Source organism: Mastacembelus armatus, unplaced genomic scaffold (assembly GCF_900324485.2).
Source record: "Mastacembelus armatus unplaced genomic scaffold, fMasArm1.2, whole genome shotgun sequence".
NCBI classification, from domain to species: Eukaryota; Metazoa; Chordata; class Actinopteri; order Synbranchiformes; family Mastacembelidae; genus Mastacembelus; species Mastacembelus armatus.
Genome location: NW_022872910.1, coordinates 3491 through 23509, shown reverse-complemented (window position 1 = coordinate 23509; position 20019 = coordinate 3491). Strand labels below are relative to the sequence as shown.

At 43.0% G+C, this 20019-nt stretch overlaps 3 gene segments (V, D, J or C); all 3 read left to right on the top strand.

Annotated features, from left to right (window-relative positions):
- The first annotated feature begins 2963 nt into the window (after window positions 1-2963).
- LOC113129646 (T cell receptor alpha variable 9-2-like) lies at window positions 2964-3785 on the top strand. The segment is given in 2 exon segments: window positions 2964-3087; window positions 3363-3785. Coding segments are annotated over 2 exon segments (396 nt in total).
- A 3915-nt stretch (window positions 3786-7700) lies between these two features.
- LOC113129632 (T cell receptor alpha variable 26-2-like) lies at window positions 7701-8410 on the top strand. The segment is given in 3 exon segments: window positions 7701-7859; window positions 7959-8294; window positions 8400-8410. Coding segments are annotated over 3 exon segments (402 nt in total).
- A 10667-nt stretch (window positions 8411-19077) lies between these two features.
- On the top strand, window positions 19078-19591 carry LOC113129630 (T cell receptor alpha variable 18-like; the record flags this gene model as incomplete). The annotated part of the segment is given in 2 exon segments: window positions 19078-19193; window positions 19284-19591. Coding segments are annotated over 2 exon segments (354 nt in total), but the record flags the coding sequence as incomplete, so codon positions are not given.
- Between the last annotated feature and the right edge of the window lie 428 nt (window positions 19592-20019).

Here is a 20019-nt window from a genome sequence, read left to right as displayed (position 1 = left end):
TCCACAGCTACTAATCGCAGAATATTCAGAGACCACAGGGAGAAGGTCTATGAGACATGACAAGAAAACAAAGGAGTTTCATCTGCAGATCTCCTCTGCTGCAGTATCTGACTCTGCTGTGTACGACTGTGCTCTGCAGCCCACAGTGACAGGAAACACCAAAACTCTGTACAAAAACCTTTGGAGCAAAGACAACACAATACTCCACAACATCCACCAGAGGGAGCCACAGACTTCATCAGCTGTCTCATCAACATTAGAGATCAGCCCAACTTTTGTTGTATTGTCTGAAAATTTGATGATTGTGTTTGCAGCGTGAACAGGTGTTCAGTTGTACAGGGAGCAGGGAAGGGGGCTCAGCACACATCCATGTGGTGCTCCAGTGCTGAGGGTCAAGGGTGGGGATGTGTTGGGAGTCAGTCTCACTATTTGTGGGTGAGTGCTAAGTAAGTCTTTAATCCACAGTACCAGTCTGCTTGGGACAGTGGTGTTAAAAACTGAGCTGGAGTCAAGGAAAAGCATCCTCACATACACCCCCTTCTGCTCCAGGTGGGTCATTGTAAAGGGCAGTGTTTATGGCAGCCTCTGTGAATCTATTGGCCCTGCATGCATACTGATGTTGGTCTAAGGCTGAGGAAAGAGTAGATGTTATGTGACCCAGGACTAGACTTTCAAAGCTCTTGGCTATGATGTGTGTGAGTGCGACTGGTCTGTAGTCATTCAGACAGCTGATGTTTGTCTACTTGGGCACTGGAATGAAAGTGGTGGTTTTCAAACACGCAGGTAAAGTAACATGTGCCAAGAAGAGGTTAAAGATATTGGTGGAAATCACTAGGAGCTGATGGAAAAATGCACAGTCCATCTCTGCAGCACTTATCATGCTAAACAACTACTTTGATGATTTTCAGTCAGGATTTAGGCCCCATCACAGCACTGAAGCTACCCTCATCAAGGTGAAAAATGACATTCGTCTGAACACCGACGCTGGCAGAGTCTCTGTCTTAGTACTGCTGGATCTAAGTGTTGCTTTAGAGGACTGGATAGGCATCTCTGGTACTGCCCTTAAATGGTTTAAGTCCTATCTTGAAGACAGGAAGTATTTCATTGTAATTGGTAACTGTGTCTCAGACCAAATGTCGTTGACATGTGGGGACCCCAAGGGTCCATCTTGGGACCCCTTTTGTTCAATCTTTACATGTTTCCTTTAGGCCAGTTAATACGCAGCAATAATGTGTCCTACCATAACTATGCAGATGACACTCAGATTTACATTTCACTCACAGCTGGTGAATATGGACCAGTCGATTCACTGTCACTGTATTGAACAGATCACTGTGTGGATGCAAAACAACTCTCTCCAAATAAACAGTGACAAGACTGAAATAATCATCTTTGAACCTCAGAAACAAAGAAAATGTCAGCAGTCACCTCGAGTCTCTTTCTCTAAAATTTAAAAATCAAGTTAGAAATCTAATGGTAATCATGGACTCAGACTTGAATTTTAACAGCCTTAGCCTGAAATAAGGGGGTTTGGAACCTCCAGCTGTAGTCTACTCGATCCTAGACGTAAGAGTCTGGGACTCAGGATCGTCTCCGCAGATAGTCTGTGTTGAGGTACTTTTAGTCCATCAGGGATGGGACAAACTGAAAGTAGGGGACCCACAAATATGGGTCAGCGTGGTCCGATAGTCAATATCATGAGGAGCAAATATGGTGACAAAGCGGTGGCATGCCTTTTATTTTTATTCTTGCTTATGTATTTTTAACCTCTTTTATTTCTGTAAAGCAATTTGAATTACTCTGTGTATGAATTGTGCTGTATAAATAAACTTGCCTTGCCTCTTATCAGAGCCCTCACATCTACATCACTGTGGTGGGTTGAGCAGACGCTAGCTCCATAGCCTTGTCCGTGCCCTGTGGATGTAATCAGGTCTCAGTTACGATCATTACACAACGTTCCAGGATTCTAAGCTCAAATTTGTTATGATGTACCACAAGGATCAGTCCCAGGTCATCTGAACCTTTGAGGTCACATGGATTATAATACTCCCAAATTCAGGTCCATTTCCACCATGTTGCTGCACCTTCCATCATAATGTGTATCAGGAGCTGGTCATGCTGTTTTGCCTGTTAATGCCAAGGTCAGTGCTGGAGTTCATGGACCTTCTGCAGCTGAGTGGATCCAAATCTGACATCCTTTGATTTGGCCCCAACTATTAAAAAATAAACTCACTGAATTCAGTGACACATTCATGACAGAAGTAGCAAAGTGTGTCTATTGTAATGAGAAGTGTATTGAGTGTTAGGTAGAAATGAGAGATGTACTGATACACTGAGTACATACTCATTGTACAAATGCACAGTCCATCAGCTCCATCATTGTACCAACCACAGCAAAACTGAGCTGGTTTGGAGCCAGGAGATTACCAGGCACATGCAGTATGAAGTACTGTTAGTGTAGACTCACATGGGCAGTCTGTCTGAGAGAGGGCTGGATTGGTGTGTGCATGATAAAACTGCCCATAGAATAAATAAGAATCTCATCTGATTTCACTGATTTTAATTACAGGCACAAATACATGCTGCGTTTGTCCAACAGTCATTTTGTAGAAAACAGTGGCTGCCTGAAGACCTCACACATTTTTTGGAGCAAATTTGATCAATTACTTATGAAATCCACAGCACAATGTTCAGTCTCTGAAGTCCTACATGAGGCCATCTCCAGACTATATAAAACCAATTTCACCATGATTTTAAATGATGTGTAAATGACTTATGATGCTGCCATTTGGAGACTAGACTTCACAGGATTCTTTGAGGATGTTCATAAATATGCCAAAAGAAAGAAAAAGAAAAGCCGACAGAAAAATAAAGGTTTATCTGTTCAGAGTGATTTTAGCGTCGATAACGTTCAGTGATATCAGAGGACGAACAGGTTGAGGGAGGAGCAAATCTGTCAAAGAGCAGAACTAGTCCCACTGTGAGATTCATTCAATATCTAAAGCAAACACAACACAGATACTGTCTGTAAGATGCTCTCACTGCAACGCTGTGGAATATTTTCTCTTGTTCTGATCATACTAAAAGGTAGGTTACAGCAGGAATCAGACATGAGACCCAAACCTGAGCTTTACTGCTATGGGTCACTTTCAGTTTGTCAGTCTGTACAAACTCTACTGTGCACACTGACTTCAGTTCCTGCTTTGGTCTGTTTGTACGTCTGTTATTGTGTTCGTTCATTTTTGTTGTTCAAATTGTTAAAATCTGAACTAAAATATAGAAAAATCAGGAATCATGAAAACCACTGGAACAGACTATCAGAGTTTAGTATCATCTTTAACAACATTCATCTCATCCTTCAGGTGTCGGCTGTGAAGATCTGAGTCCAGTCAACAATGAAGAGTTCAGTTTAGAAGACAGCACTGTCACTCTGTCCTACAAATACCCCAAAACTATAACACCTAGTGATGATTTCTTCTGGTATCGCCAATATCCAGGAAAACCACCAGAGTTCCTCATCTCACACTCTGCTTCAGGACAAGTGGGAAATAACCCAGTTCCTGGACTGAAGGTCAAAGTGCAGGAAAAGCAAATCAGCATGAACATCTCCTCTGCTGCAGTGACAGACTCTGCTCTGTACTACTGTGCTGTGAGGCCCACAGTGACAGCAAACCCACAGTCTCTGTACAAAAACACAAGCTGACACACTGACAAGCTGCTGGAAGCCTTTTTTCCACACTGTTGAAGTCAACGGTTTACCTCCACTAGAGGGCCACATTATCAAGTAGGCGGTGCACTACTTCTGCACTGTGTTCAACCGTTGTGTCAATACGAACAATTCTCAGACTGAATGTTGAACATCAGCTAGTTTCTCCTGTTCATTTCAACCTGCTTGGACAGATGGAACATTGGCTGTGGATTATTCTTGCTGCTCTTTGCTTTGGTAAGATAGAAAGTACAACATGTTTTATCCTCAAACATTTGAACACATCACTGAGCTGACATCAGCCCTTTTTATGGTTCACACTGACAATGATCCCTGAAAATCAGATTCATTCTACATGTCTATGTATCTGTCTCTTTGCCAGGTAACTCTTTAAACCTGCTGATTGTTCTGCTTTCATCAATCATCTTCATTGATCCATCTCTTCCTCTGCATGTTCTGTTCTTCCCCAGAGTGTAAAGGAGAAGACAGAGTGATCCAGCCAACAGGAGATGTCATTGCTGCTGAAGGAGACACAGCCACACTGGGTTGTACTTTTGAGACCAGTTATACAAGTCCCACTTTGTTTTGGTATAAACAAGAAGAAAACGATTTCCCAAAGTACATGATGAAATCTTTCTCCACATCAGTAGAAAAAGCTCCAGACTTTCAGAAAGACAGATTTAGTGCTGAAATCAACAAGACATCAGTTCCTCTGAAGATCCAGAAGCTTCAGCTGTCTGACTCTGCTGTGTACTACTGTGCTCTGAAGCCCACAGTGACAGGAAACACCAAAACTCTGTACAAAAACCTTTGGAGCAAAGACAACACAATACTCCACAACATCCACCAGAGGGAGACACACACTGTTAAACTTCTGTGGTTTGTTGCAGGAAGTCAAAGCCCAATCAGCTTGATGCTGAGGAGAAGAGCTGTGCAGCAGACACTGCTTAGTTGTTTCATTCTACTGCAGTGGAAGAACACTGTTCATCTGCTGTCTGACTTCAACAACTCCAAAGACATGTTGCTTTACGTCTTTCTCTTTTTATCTCACTTTATAGGTGAGTTTGACCACAAACAGGCGTCTCATTCAACCTCGCAATGAATTTGTCTTTGGCAGGAAGTCCTGGTCAACAGTTTGTGTCCACAGAGTAACACTGTACACTGACATTTTCCACTGTCTTCTCCTCTCAGCCTCATGGACAATGTTCGTCTAATGGCTTCATTTTCTCTACTTTTTCCAGGACTAACAGCTGGAGACACAATCTCTCCTGTAGAAGATGAAGTCACTGGAAGAGAAGGAGAATCTGTCAAACTCACATGTCGCTATCAAACAACTGCAACTGGTGTTTATCTTTACTGGTACAAACATCATTCAGACCTGAAAGCTCCTCAGTTTATACTGATGAAAGGAGCAAAATCACTGAGTGATAGTCAGTATATTCCTGATAATCGATATAAATCCCGAACATCAGATACATCAACTGAACTGACCATAAAGAGTCTAACCCTGTCAGACACAGCTCTCTACTACTGTGCTCTAGAAACACAGTGATACAAAGTGTAGAAGAGTCTGTACAAAAACCTGAACACAGATATCTGACTACTCTTCAAAGAGGAGGGAAGTGGGATTCAAACCACAGCTTCATATCAGATTTATTCTGCTCATTCCTGTTTGATCAGAGTCCCTGTGGTTACAGCTGCTAATGAAACACTGGGGGAGGATTCACATCAGCAGCAAATCCACATCAATGACAAACCAACTGTTGATGCTTCAGACACAAGAAACCATGAAAACAAATAAACAGACTGACTTACTCAGTTAATCCTCTTCATACACTGTGGGTCATTAGGCCACAATTGGCTGTCTGTATAACAGCAGTTCAGGAAGTAATTATCTCTACTGGTACAAACAGGATGGAAACAACAGTCCCACATTCATCCTGAATCGAGTTAAACTAGATGACGGCAACACACCAGACGAGTACAGGGAGAGATTTTCATCCACACTGAATTCCACATCCAGATCAGTTCCTCTGAAGATCCAGAAGCTTCAACTGTCTGACTCTGCTGTGTACTACTGTGCTCTGCAGCCCACAGTGACAGGAAACACCAAAACTCTGTAGAAAAACCTTTGGAGCAAAGACAACACAATACTCCACAACAACCACCAGAGGGAGACACACACTGTTAAACTTCAGTGGTTTGTCATCACACAGTCTGGATTCTTTGAAGACCAGAGAATAACAGGTGAATGAATCATGGGGGGACTGCTGTGTCTTTGACTACACTGAAACTTTGCTAACTGAGAACATCACAGATGCTGCTCTTCAGCTAGAGAGGCTAATGCTCTACAGAGCAGATAGTGTAGCCTCACAAACCAACAATATATATATCAACAAATCATGGAGCCAGAGTATCGTAGTGGTCTCAAACCAGTACTCACTACATGATAATGGACTCATCTCTATACTTGTATTTCTACACCTTAGTGCTGCACCTGACACTATTGACCACAGCATCTTATTACAGAAATTGGAACATGTGACTGGAATCGAAGGAAAAGCGTTAAAATGGTTCCAGTCTTATTTATCGGACAGATTCCAATTTGTTCATGTTCATGATGAACCTTCCATGTGCACAAAAGTTTGTTTTGGAGTTCCACAAGGTTCTGTGCTTAGACCGATTGTGTTCACCTTATACATGCTTCCTTTAGGCAATACTATTAGGAAGCACTCTATTAATTACCACTGCTATGCAGATGACACTCAGCTTTATCTATCTATTAAACCTGATAACACAAACCAGTTAGCCAGATTTTAGGCGTGTCTAAAGCATGTAAATGCCTGGATGACCAGTAACTTTCTACTTTTAAATTTAGAGAAAACAGAAGTTATTGTATTTGGGCCTAAAAACCTCAGAAATAGCTTTTCTAACAATGTAGCTACTTTAGATGGCATAGCCCTGGCCTCCAGCACTACTGTGAAAAACCTTGGAGTTAATTTTGACCAGGACATGTTCTTCAATTCACACATAAAACAAATCTCTAGAACTGCATTCTTTCTACCTGTGGTTCCCACAGTTTCCAAAAGTAGAATGGGAGGCAGAGCCTATAGCCATCAAGCTCCTCTCCTGTGGAACCAACTCCCAGTCTGGGTTCAGGAGGCAGACACACTGTACTTTTAAGGCTAGATTTAAAACCTTCCTTTTTAACAAAGCGTATATTTAGGGCTGCCTTCAGGTAACCCTGAACCATCCCTTAGTTATGCTGCTACAGGCCTAGACTGCCTGAGGACCATGGGTGCACTGATCTAGCCTACCACTCCCGGTGTAGGGAATGTTGCTTAAGAAGCCTAGATGGTGGTGTGCTAGTGAGCTGTTTGTGACCTTACAAGTAAATACTTTTCAAGCAGTGTTAAGAAAACTCATGTATAACTTTATTTGCCATCTGGATAGATCTGGAAATTACATTATTTTCGCTGTGGCCAGTTTACTCCAGGTACTCAGGTTTCCTCCCACAGTCCAAAAACATGTATGTCAGGTTGATTGGTGACTCTAAATTGCCCATAGGAGTGAGTGTGAGTGTGTGAGGTTGTTTGTCTCTATGTGGCCCTGTGATGGACTGGGGACCTGTCCAGGGTGTCCCCCTACCTTTCACCCAAAGAGAGCTGGGATAGGCTCCAGCTGATCCCTGGGACCCTGGTTAGGACAGAGTGGGTAGTGAGTCTGCAATAAAATGATTCAATCATTCATGAACCTCTTTTTATGAAGCAGCCTCTCACTTTATGTTTCCATCAGTCAGTGAATGTGACGCCAATGCAAAAGCTGCTTTGGAGTCAAATGACCATGAGCCTTCTCCCTTTAAAATAACTACAACATTTATGAACAAGCTCCACAGCCTGGATAATGAGCCAGTTAGTGATAAAAACCATTCAATGTTATGCAAAGCAATAATAACCAGTGAGAAGCTGAAAAGTCGTCAGTCCTGTGTGAAAGGAGGAGATGAAGAGATGAAGGGAGGAGCAAAACTGTGACTGAAGGACAGAAAAGACTGAAACTCTCACAGTGGAGTTTAAAGCAGAAACAGCTTCTATCTTTAAGATGGAGTCAGTGCACTTACATCTGTTTTCAGCTTTGTTTCTGATCACACTGACAGGTAGGAGAAAATTCACTAGTGAACATAGAAATGTAAAATAGAATTCACTGATAAAACCTTTGGAGCAATAAGTTCTAACAGAGTTATGTCTTCCTTCAGGTGTCGGCTGTGAAGATCTGAGTCCAGTCAACAATGAAGAGTTCAGTTTAGAAGACAGCACTGTCACTCTGTCCTACAAATACCCCAAACTGTCAGCTGGTGATTATTTCTTCTGGTATCGCCAATATCCAGGAAAACCACCAGAGTTCCTCATCTCACACACTGCTTCAGGACAAGTGGGTAATAATCCAGTTCCTGGACTGAAGGTCAAAGTGGAGGAAAAGCAAATCAGCATGAACATCTCCTCTGCTGCAGTGTCTGACTCTGCTGTGTACTACTGTGCTCTGCAGCCCACAGTGACAGGAAACACCAAAACTCTGTACAAAAACCTTTGGAGCAAAGACAACACAATACTCCACAACATCCACCAGAGGGAGACACACACTGTTAAACTTCAGTGGTTCGCCATCACAGTCTGGATTCTTTGTTCTGATGATTCAGTCAAAGAATGAATCAACATAATAATGATCCCTAATCACTTTCATTGACACGTCACTTACTAACATGTTTATCTGTTATTGTCCCAATGCCATAATTAATGATTTGACTGATATCTAATAAATTAATCTCCAAAAAGATTTTCCAGAGTGGAATAAAATCATGACATTAGGGCGGCTATTGCTGAGGAGGTAGAGCAGATTGACCCTGAACCAGAAGGTTGGTAGGTTGATCTTTGGCTTCACTGGTTCACAGGTCGAAGTATCTTTGGGCAAAACCCTGAACCCCAAGTTGCCCCTGGTGAATGTTCCATCGGTGTCTGAGTCATGAGCAAATAGGTGAATGGGCAAATAGTGGTAAAGCACTTTGAGTGTAGTTGAGTGTATAAAAGTGCTATATAAGACCATTTACATTTCAGTTTGACCTTTTACCCTAAAAAACACCAGGACACACAAAGTATTTAAATGTTTTCAGTGTTGACTGTTGAAAACCAGCATGTGTCCTAATACATCAGGTGTATTAGGTGACATCACAGCTGATGTTTCAACACCGACAAGATGGCGACCGACACAATCAGCGAGGCACCTACAACGCCACCAACACCAAGAACAACAACAACAACGCCAACACTACCTGACAATACCAACTCGGACAATGCCAATCTACTACTCCGTCTAGCAAACAATGAAATCACCAAATTAAAGCAGGAAATACGCCGCCTCTCTCACGATCTCCAACAGAAAGACTCCATACTGACTAGCTTCAGGGACATTGCCCTCGAGCAGTCGAGGAAGATCTCCACACTTACCTTCACTCTCCAGGACACTGCCCCATGGGACCCGTCAACCTGTCCACGACCCTCCTCCTCTTCTACACCATGTCTTCGGTCCTCCTGGACCGAGGTTGCGGTTCGTGGGCGGAAAAAATATCACCACGGGTCTCCGCGTCCCTCCCTAGACCTCTCCAATCGATTTGCACCTCTGTCCTCTGCCACTCCGGACCTACATACTGTCTCATCCGCCAACCACGTACCGGATCGTTCCGCTCCGGTATCCCATCAACACCCGTCACCCGCCGATGACGTTCAGCACCGTCACCTGCTCTCGCTCCCCTCTGACGACACCCGCCGCCCCCGCCATAGTCCAAGTGCTCCTGGCGGAGCCCGTTGCCCCGGCGGAAAACAGTCTCCATCCCGCTCAGCTACTACATCCGTGCGCCGTAGGATCCTTCGCGAGGCCGTGCTCAGGCACACTCACGGGCTCCCTAGCTACGGACCAACCGAACTGCCGCCTCCATCTTCCACCTCAGCACCTGATGTCACCGCCCCGCCTCCCCGCCAGTCAACAAGACGACACGACTCAAACGGCCAACTACTGGCGTCTTCTCCACGCCCCTTTTTCCCCCAACCACGTTAATCATCGGAGACTCAATTATAAGGAATGTACGCTGGAATCAACGCCACTACTCACTGTCTCCCTGGAGCTACGACCTCAGACATCTTGGCCATGCTTCCTGGACTACTGCCAACACTTCCGTCTTCCATCACTAGAGTGATTGTTCATATTGGAACTTGTGACACGTCACTCCACCAGTCTGAACTAACTAAAAAGGATTTTCTCTCTCTCCTCCACCTCCTAAGCAACTGTGGTAAGACTATTTTCATGTCTGGTCCCATCCCCACGTTTGGAAGAGGCTCTGGCCGCTTCAGCAGAATCCTCAGTCTCAACACCTGGCTCAAGTCTGTCTCCCTGTCCTACAATCTCCAATTCATCAACAACTTCAACCTCTTCTGGAACCGACCTGCCTTCTTTGCAGGAGATGGTCTGCATCCTAACCCCTGGGCTCCCATATACTTTCCACCAACATTCAACATGCAGTTCACTGTACCCCACACGCTAACACTGGACAACCTGTCCATTCTGTCCCACAAGCCTGACTATCTGACTCCATACTACCAATCCCCTCCATCTGGTCATCCTCCCGACCTCAGCCGAGGAAACCAGGTATACGCCTGATCAAACACTCTGTTCTAACTAACATCCCCAGATACATGGACTCTACACCTTTCCATAACACTCATTTTGGGCTACTTAACATTCACTTTATTGGGCCCTCCCGATACTCCTCTCTTCCCCTCACTCTCCACCACCTTGTGCAATAACTTCCTGGATTTCTTCTCATCAAAAATCGAAAATATACACCAGCAATTTCCCCCCATCTGTGACACTGCGAACTGCCTCCACTGTACCCTACCCTGTCTATCAGTATCCTCCCTGCTTTCGAGTTTTATCATTCCACCCACCACGGTTATCTCTTCCCTGATCCTCAAATCCAAACCCTCAACCTGCAAACTTGACCCCCTACCAACCAACCTCGTCAAGCTCTGTCTCCCCTCTCTCCTTCCTCATGTTACCCACATTATTCACACTTCCCTCAGTTCTGGTATCGTACCCCCATCACTCAAGACAGCCATCATCACACCAATCCTAAAAAAACCTGGTCTCGATCCTGCGAACCTTAACAACTTCCGCCCTATCTCCAATCTCCCGTTCCTCTCTAAAATTCTTGAAAAAGTTGTCCACCACCAGGTCCATACCCACCTTGCCGCCAATAGCCTATACGAACACTTTCAATCTGGTTTCCGCCATCTTCACAGCACTGAAACTGCCCTGGTCAAAATCACCAACGACCTCCTAGTAGCCGCAGACTCTGGCCTTGTCTCCATCCTCATCCTCCTTGACCTAACTGCAGCTTTTGACACCATCTCGCACAATATTCTCCTCCATCGCCTTGCTTTCATCGGCATAGCCGGCTCGGTCCTCTCATGGTTCACCTCCTACCTCTCTGACCGCACCCAGTCCGTCCATCTCCAGAACTTCCACTCCCAGCCCTCTACTGTCAGTTGCCCCTCCTCTTCATTATTTATCTCCTTCCTCTCGGACATATCTTTAGGCAACATAACATCAATTTCCACTGTTATGCAGACGACACCCAGCTCTACCTCTCTGCTGCTCCATCTTCTACGCTCCCCCCTCCCTCCCTCCTTACCTGCTTACATAATATCAAATCCTGGTTCACCCATAACTTTTTGAAACTCAACCCCGACAAAACTGAAATTCTCCTCGTGGGCACCAAATCCACCCTTTCTAAAACCAGCACCTTCTCCATTCTAATTGACAACAATACTGTCCTCCCCTCCCCCCAAGTTAAAAGCCTGGGTGTCATCCTAGACAGTACTCTCTCCTTCACTCAGCATATCAATACCACTACCCGGTCGGCCTACTCCCATCTCCGTAACATAAACCGCATCCGTTCTTCACTCACCACCGATAGCACGGCCATACTCGTTAATGCCTTTGTCACCTCTCGTTTGGATTACTGTAACTCACTCCTCACTGGTCTACCTCTCAAATCACTTCATAAACTTCAACTTGTCCAGAACTCTGCTGCCCGAATCATCACCAGAACTCCATTCTCACATCATATTACCCCTGTCCTTAAACAACTTCACTGGCTCCCTGTGTCCTTCCGTATAAACTATAAAATCCTCCTTCTCACCTACAAAGCCCTCCAATCTATTGCCCCACCATACATCACTGATCTACTTCACATCTATTCTCCGCCTCGTACTCTCCGCTCCTCCAGTTCCACTCTCCTCTGCACCCCTACAGTGCGCCTGGTCACCATGGGCGCTAGATCCTTCAGCCACACTGCGCCCCGCCTTTGGAACATTCTCCCTCATCGCATCCGGTCGTCTCCGGACTTATCAACTTTTAAATCATCACTCAAAACGTATCTGTTCCGTATAGCGTTTTCCACCTAACTCTCTTAACTTCTCAAAGCAGCCCGTGATGTTCTACCACCCTCCGCCTATTTCATATTGTCTCATATTGTTTCATATTTGTTGTTCTGTCATCTGGGTTTCTGTGTTTCAATTTGCTTTTGCTGTGCATCGCCCACTTCCTGAATGCTCTGCACTTTTGCCTTTACATTCTGGCCCTCTGTTTATGCATTGTTGTTATTGTTGTTTTAATGCACTCTGTGTATTTCATGCAGTATGCTTCCTTTTTCTCTCTGTAAGGTGACCTTGAGAGTTTGAAAGGCGCCATGAAATAAAATGTATTATTATTATTATTATTATTAATACAGATGACAAAGACGTATAAGGAGGCAATGGATCCAAACGCAGGAGACGACCGATTCATCACCTGAACTTTGACAAGACCAAAATAACCAAAAACACAGGAGCCAAGAACAAAGAGCACTGAGCAGATCCACAGGAGATCAGACAATCAGTCAACCCTGGTGAGTGACCTAAGTACAAGCTGGATGATTGTCTGAACAGGAAACAGGTGGGAATAGACAGAGCCAACACAAAGGCAGGATATGGAACAGAACAATTAAACACAGGTGAACTTAACTAATTACATTTACATACAAATTTATTATTAAACTTTCATCCTCAGAACAGTTATAACTCATTTGAGAGCCTCACTCTGAGCCTCTCACATCCAAACTGAAAAACACAAAAACCAGTTCTACTTGTCATTGTGGACCGTCCACCTGTCCCTTACTCAGAGTTTTTAACTGAATTTCCAGACTTCCTGTCTGATTTAGTGCTTAGTTCAGATAAAGTCATTATAGTGGGAGATTTTAACATTCATGTAGATGTTGAAAATAACTGCCTCAGCATTGCATTTAATTCTATATTAGATTCAATTGGTTTCATTCAAAACGTTAATAAACCCACCCACTGTTTCAATCACACCCTTGATCTTGTTCTGACCTATGGCATCGAAATTGAACATCTAATAGTTTTTCCCCCAAATCCTGTTTTGTCAGATCATTCTTTAATAACTTTTGAATTTAAAATGATGGATCATGCAGCGTTTGGAAGAAAATTCCACTACAGCAGATGTTTATCCGACAACGCTGTTAATAAATGTAAGAAAATGATTCCATCTTTATTTACATCTATGCCAAGTATAAACATAGTGGAGGGCAGCTGCTTCAATCCCACTCCCTACCAAACTGATCATATTGTTGACAGTGCTGTAACCTCACTGCGTGAAATGCTTGATTCTGTGGCCCCTCTGAAAAAGAAGTTAGTGAATCAGAGAAGACTAGCCCCATGGTATAATTTACATATTCGTACCTTAAAGCAGGCATCACGAAGGCTGGAAAGGAAGTGGCGTTCCACAAATTTAGAGGAATTTTATCTAGCCTGGAAAAACAGTCTACTAACATATAAAAAATCTCTCCGTAAAGCCAGAACTGCATACTATTCATCACTAATAGAGGAAAATAAGAACAATCCCAGGTTTCTTTTCAGCACTGTAGCCAGGCTGACAAAAAGTCACAGCTCTGTTGAGCCCAGTGTTCCCTTAGCTCTCAGCAGTGTGAATTTATGAGTTTCTTTACAAATAAAATCACAACTATTAGAGATAAAATTCAGCAGATGCTTCCTATACCTGCAATAAATGAATCTTCTACTACAGTAGCTCTTGAATCATCTGTAGGACCTCAGTTATGTTTAGACTGCTTCTCTCCCATAGATCTCTCTGAATTTACATCAGTAGTTGCTTCATCTAAATCATCAACGTGTCTCTTAGACCCCATCCCGACTAGACTGCTTAAAGACACCCTGCCATTAATTAACCCATCTTTATTAGACTTGGTAAATTTATCTCTAGTATCAGGCTACGTACCACAGGCCTTTAAGACTGCAGTAATCAAACCTTTACTCAAAAAGCCTAGTCTTGATCCAGGAGTCTTGGCTAATTATAGACCAATATCCAACCTGCCATTTATTTCTAAAATCCTAGAAAAAGCTGTTGCTAAGCAGCTATCAGTCCACTTACACAGGAATGAACTATTTGAAGATTTTCAATCAGGATTTAGAGCACATCATAGTACAGAAACAGCACTGTTAAAAGTCACCAACGATCTTCTCTTAGCCTCAGATAATGGACTTGTTTCTATACTTGTCCGCCTAGACCTCAGTGCTGCATTCAACACTATTGACCACAACATCTTATTACAGAGACTGGAGCGTGTGACTGGTATCAGAGGAACAGTGTTAAAACGGTTGCAATCCTATTTATCGGACAGATTCCAGTTTGTTCATGTCCATGATGAACCTTCCACACGAACAAAAGTTGGTGTATGGAGTATGGAGTTCCACAAGGCTCCGATTCTGTTCATCCTATACATGCTTCCTTTGGGCTATGTCATTAGGAAGCACTCTATTAATTACCACTGCTATGCAGATGACACTCAGTTTTATCTGTCTATTAAACCTGTTAACACAAACCAGTTAACCAGACTTCAAGTGTGTCTAACTGACATAAAGGCCTGGATGACCAGTAACTTTCTACTTTTAAATTTAGAGAAAACAGAAGTCATTGTATTTGGGCCTAAAAACCTCAGAAATAACTTTTCTAAAATTATAGCTACTTTAGATGGCATAGCCCTGGCCTCCAGCACTACTGTGAAAAACCTTGGAGTTATTTCTGACCAGGACATGTTCTTTAATTCACACAAAAGAAATCTCTAGAACTGCCTTCTTTCACCTGCGCAACATTTCCAAAATTAGGAACATCCTGTCTCAAAATGATGCAGAAAAACTAGTCCATGCATTTGTTACCTCAAGGCTAGATTACTGTAACTCATTACTATCTGGATGTCCCACTATCTCCATAAAAAGCCTCCAGTTAATCCAGAATGCTACAGCCAGAGTCCTGACAGGAACTACCAAGAGAGGTCATATTTCTCCTATATTAGCTTCACTTCATTGGCTCCCTGTAAAATACAGAATAGAATTTAAAATCCTTCTCCTCACATACAAATCCCTTCATGATCCAGCTCCTTCATACCTTAAAGACCTCATAGTACCATATTATCCCAATAGAGCACTTTGCTCTCAGAGTGCAGGTCTCCTTGTGGTTCCCAGGGTTTCCAAAAGCAGAATGGGAGGCAGAGCCTTTAGCTATCAAGCTCCTCTCCTGTAGAACCAGCTCCCAGTCTGGGTTCAGGAGGCAGACACTCTCTGTACTTTTAAGGCTAGACTTAAAGTGTATCACCACCTCACCTCACATGTATATTTCACCATTGAATGTCACTAACCTTGTGCTCTTTCTCTCCCCTAGTTTGTGCTCCCTCTCTCTCTGTACCTTCTGCAGGTGTCCCTGGTCCTGGACCTGAATATCACTGATGTGTCTATTTGTTGTTTATTATTGCTGTTCTTCTCTCTGCTCTATCCACTCACCCCAACCGATGAACGTCACATGACAGAGGACAGGAGCAGAGCACTACAGACCGTCATGATAACGTTTGGTTAAATGACTGTTGATACACAGTCTGAGCTTCTTGGATGGTGAGGCTGCAGCATCACTGTCATTTCTAAAGCTTCCATCAGCCTGAATGGAAACAGAGCACAGCAAGAGGAGGAGCTACACAACTGAATATGAAAGGCTTCATTTTGGAACTGAAGAGCTGCTGTCTTCTCTCTGTTGTTCATTCAGTCCAAGTGAAAATGATGCTGCTGCTTTTCATTTGGATGCTGATGGTCTCCTTTCATACTGGTAAGTCAACTCTAACTGGAGAAAGTGGTGAAGATACAGAAACATTCCTGAACAGTTTTCTAACAGTGTGTTCAGCTTCAAGAAATCTAAGTTTCATGATGAAACATATTTTTGTTCTTCTCAGGATCCTCTGAGGATTTACTGACACCTTTTAAAGAGGAAATGACGACTTTGGAAGGAGACACTGTGACTCTCTCCTGCAACTATTCAGGCTCTGTGAACTATGTATACTGGTATCAACAGAAGTCCATTTCATCTCCACGCTGCTAATCACAGAATATTCAGAGACCACAGGGAGAAGGTCTATGAGACATGACAAGAAAACAAAGGAGTTTCATCTGCAGATCTCCTCTGCTGCAGTGTCTGACTCTGCTGTGTACTACTGTGCTCTGCAGCCCACAGTGACAGGAAACACCAAAACTCTGTACAAAAACCTTTGGCGCAAAGACAACACAATACTCCACAACATCCACCAGAGGGAGACACACACTGTTAAACTTCAGTGGTTTGTCATTACACAGTCTTGATTCTCTGCACTGCTGACAATAACACAAAATGAAGGAAAGTGGTTTCCTACAACTCTGATTATAACAGATATTGTGGGACCTCTTTTACAGGAGAAACACCATAAATGAATGTAAACATCTCTTCTTTCTCCTTAGTTTCATTATAAACGTGTCACTAAATGTGAAACAATGTCAGTATCATAAAAATACGATGCTGTCATAAGTAATCAGGTGTCAATATATTTACAGGTAAATTTCACATCAGTATTGACAGATCATACAATGTGATTCAAATGTCTCCATGAATCAGCTGACTTCATAGATTTGAGTCTTGATTTGTTCTGTTTGTATCGCCATAAAAGCATTTTCTGTTTCTCAGGCGTTTTCACGTTTTATTTTGGTGTACCACAGGGTAGACTAGGTCCTCTTTGTCTAGAACACCTCGACTCAGAACTTACTGAGCACAGTCATTTTGTCCATTGTATGTTCTCAGGGACAAAGACAAGTCCACTGGTTCTGACAGTATGTGCATCCATCCAGATCATATTATATCAACCTCATTATGGGCTTTGTTGGGTGTCAAAGTCTGGCAGGCTGTCTCACACTGTATCCGACTGCTGACCTCTTCACAAAGACAATAAAATACACAGAACAGAGAGTTAAGTCTCAATTCTGTTGATATCAGATTCTCCACAAAATACTGAGGATTCTTAACATCTTAACATTTCCATAAATTCAAATGAGCAGTAAAATGTCCCCAAGTTCCCAGAGAAAACACAATATCATCATGGAAACAGACTTTGTTCTAGTGTGACCTGCTTTGGTCTAACAAGGTGGAAGAAGTGAAACTGGACACTCAGTAAATGTTTCTCTGAGGTAGAGCTGCTCTAGCTGCAGAAATAATCTCACTGGATGAACTGAATTTTGTCAGACACAGAAACTGAAAAGGTTAGTACCTGGCCACGCCCAGAGGAATTCAACCAATGACATTATTTCTGTCTCCAGAGCAGAAATGTTGCAGGAAGTCAAAGCCCAATCAGCTTGATGCTGAGGAGAAGAGCGTGCAGCAGACACTGTTTAGTTGTTCATTCTACTGCAGTGGAAGAAAACACTGTTTCATCTGCTGTCTGACTTCAACAACTCCAAAGACATGTGCTTTACGTCTTTCTCTTTTTATCTCCACTTTATAGGTGAGTTTGACCACAAACAGGCGTCTCATTCAACCTCGCAATGAATTTGTCTTTGGCAGGAAGTCCTGGTCAACAGTTTGTGTCCACAGAGTAACACTGTACACTGACATTTTCCACTGTCTTCTCCTCTCAGCCTCATGGACAATGTTCGTCTAATGGCTTCATTTTCTCTACTTTTTCCAGGACTAACAGCTGGAGACACAATCTCTCCTGTAGAAGATGAAGTCACTGGAAGAGAAGGAGAATCTGTCAAACTCACATGTCGCTATCAAACATATGAAATATGTTTATCTTTACTGGTACAAACATCATTCAGACCTGGAAGCTCCTCAGTTTATACTCAGGAAAGGAGCAAAATCACTGAGTGCTAGTCAATATATTCCTGATAATCGATATGAATCCCAAACATCAGATGCATCAACTGAACTGACCATAAAGAGTCTAACCCTGGCAGACACAGCTCTCTACTACTGTGCTCTAGAAACACAGTGATACAAAGTGTAGAAGAGTCTGTACAAAAACCTGAACACAGATATCTGACTACTCTTCAAAGAGGAGGGAAGTGGGATTCAAACCACAGCTTCATATCAGATTTATTCTGCTCATTCCTGTTTGATCAGAGTCCCTGTGGTTACAGCTGCTAATGAAACACTGGGGTGGATTCACATCAGAAGCAAATCCCACATCAATGACAAACCAACTGTGATGCTTCAGACACAAGAAACCGTGAAAACCAAATAAACAGACTCTGACTTACTCAGTTAATCCTCTTATACATTGTGGGTCATTAGGCACAATGAGCTCCTTCCATTGTTCACCATCCTTGGAAACATGGAGAACTACAGCCCAAATTCACACTAAAGTATTAAACTAATAACACACTGACATCACTAGTTTATATGTTAAGACATCAAAATACACAGAAAAACTCAAAACAACAAAAGATTCAAACTTTCACAGCTGAAGATTTTACCAGTTTCAACATTTTTGATTGAAGCTTCAACAACAAATCCACCATCTTCGATTTCACCAAACATGATATTTACATTGAAGAGAAAAAATCCTGAAGAGAATTTACAAAGTCCCATTTGTCAAATGTTCCTTCTCAGTTTGCTTGTACTATTTGTGATAAAAATATATAAAGGGGTCGTAGCAGGTTCCCAAACAATTAGCAGCTTTATATGTCAGGGACCAACGGGAATGTGCAGCAGCTGTAAAACAGGAAACGGGTCAGCTGAAATGTCCAATGACGATCACATACAAGACAAGTTGGACACTGAAAGGAGGACTGGTCCAAACTGTGTTCAGAGTAAAGTTGTCAGCAGGGGAATAACACAGGGCTGTGAATGAGCCCTGTCACTGTGATCAGGCTCCTCCTTCTAATCCACCAACTTAGGTTGATGAAGACTAAACAGAGAGATCACAGCCTTCTTCATACTGGCTGGAGCTCCCAGTTCCTCAACACTGCACATATGACGCCTCTGTTCATCTCAGTGTTGCTGGCTGCTATGTGCCTTGGTATGAACACAGCTCTGTTTCTCTGATATCATTCCAGCATTGACATGACTCTTTAACAGCACACTGACACTGTTTGTTGGTGTTTTACAGAATGCAGAGCACAAAAAGACAACGTGCTGCAGCCAGAAGGAGATGAGACTGCTACTGAAGGAGAGGCAGTAACACTTGGCTGTTTGTATAACAGCAGCAGTTCAGCAAGTAATTATCTCTACTGGTACAAACAGGATGGAAACAACAGCCCCACGTTCATCCTGAGCAGATATAAACTGGATGAAGGCAACACACCAGACGAGTACAGGGAGAGATTTTCATCCACACTGGATTCCACATTCAGATCAGTTCCTCTGAAGATCCAGAAGCTTCAGCTGTCTGACTCTGCTGTGTACTACTGTGCTCTGCAGCCCACAGTGACAGGAAACACCAAAACTCTGTACAAAAACCTTTGGAGCAAAGACAACACAATACTCCACAACATCCACCAGGGGAGACACACACTGTTAAACTTCAGTGGTTTGTCATCACAGTCTGGATTCTTTGTATTGACACTGACTTTCTCCATATCCTGAATCAAAACCGTCCGTCAGTGCAGAAACTTTTCAGAGACCATGTCAAACCCAGTAGCTCATCTATGGTTAAGTTCTGGAACCATTTCAGATTCTGTAAAACGATGAGATTCTTCATAAACAGCTGCAGCAACACCTGCATCCAGTTCTGTTGGTTTCTGTGGGATAATTTATTGAGATAGTTCAAGTTCAAGTTCACATTTATTTATAAAGCACATTTACAAGCAACAAGTGTTGTTCCAAAGTGCTGTACAGTTTATGAA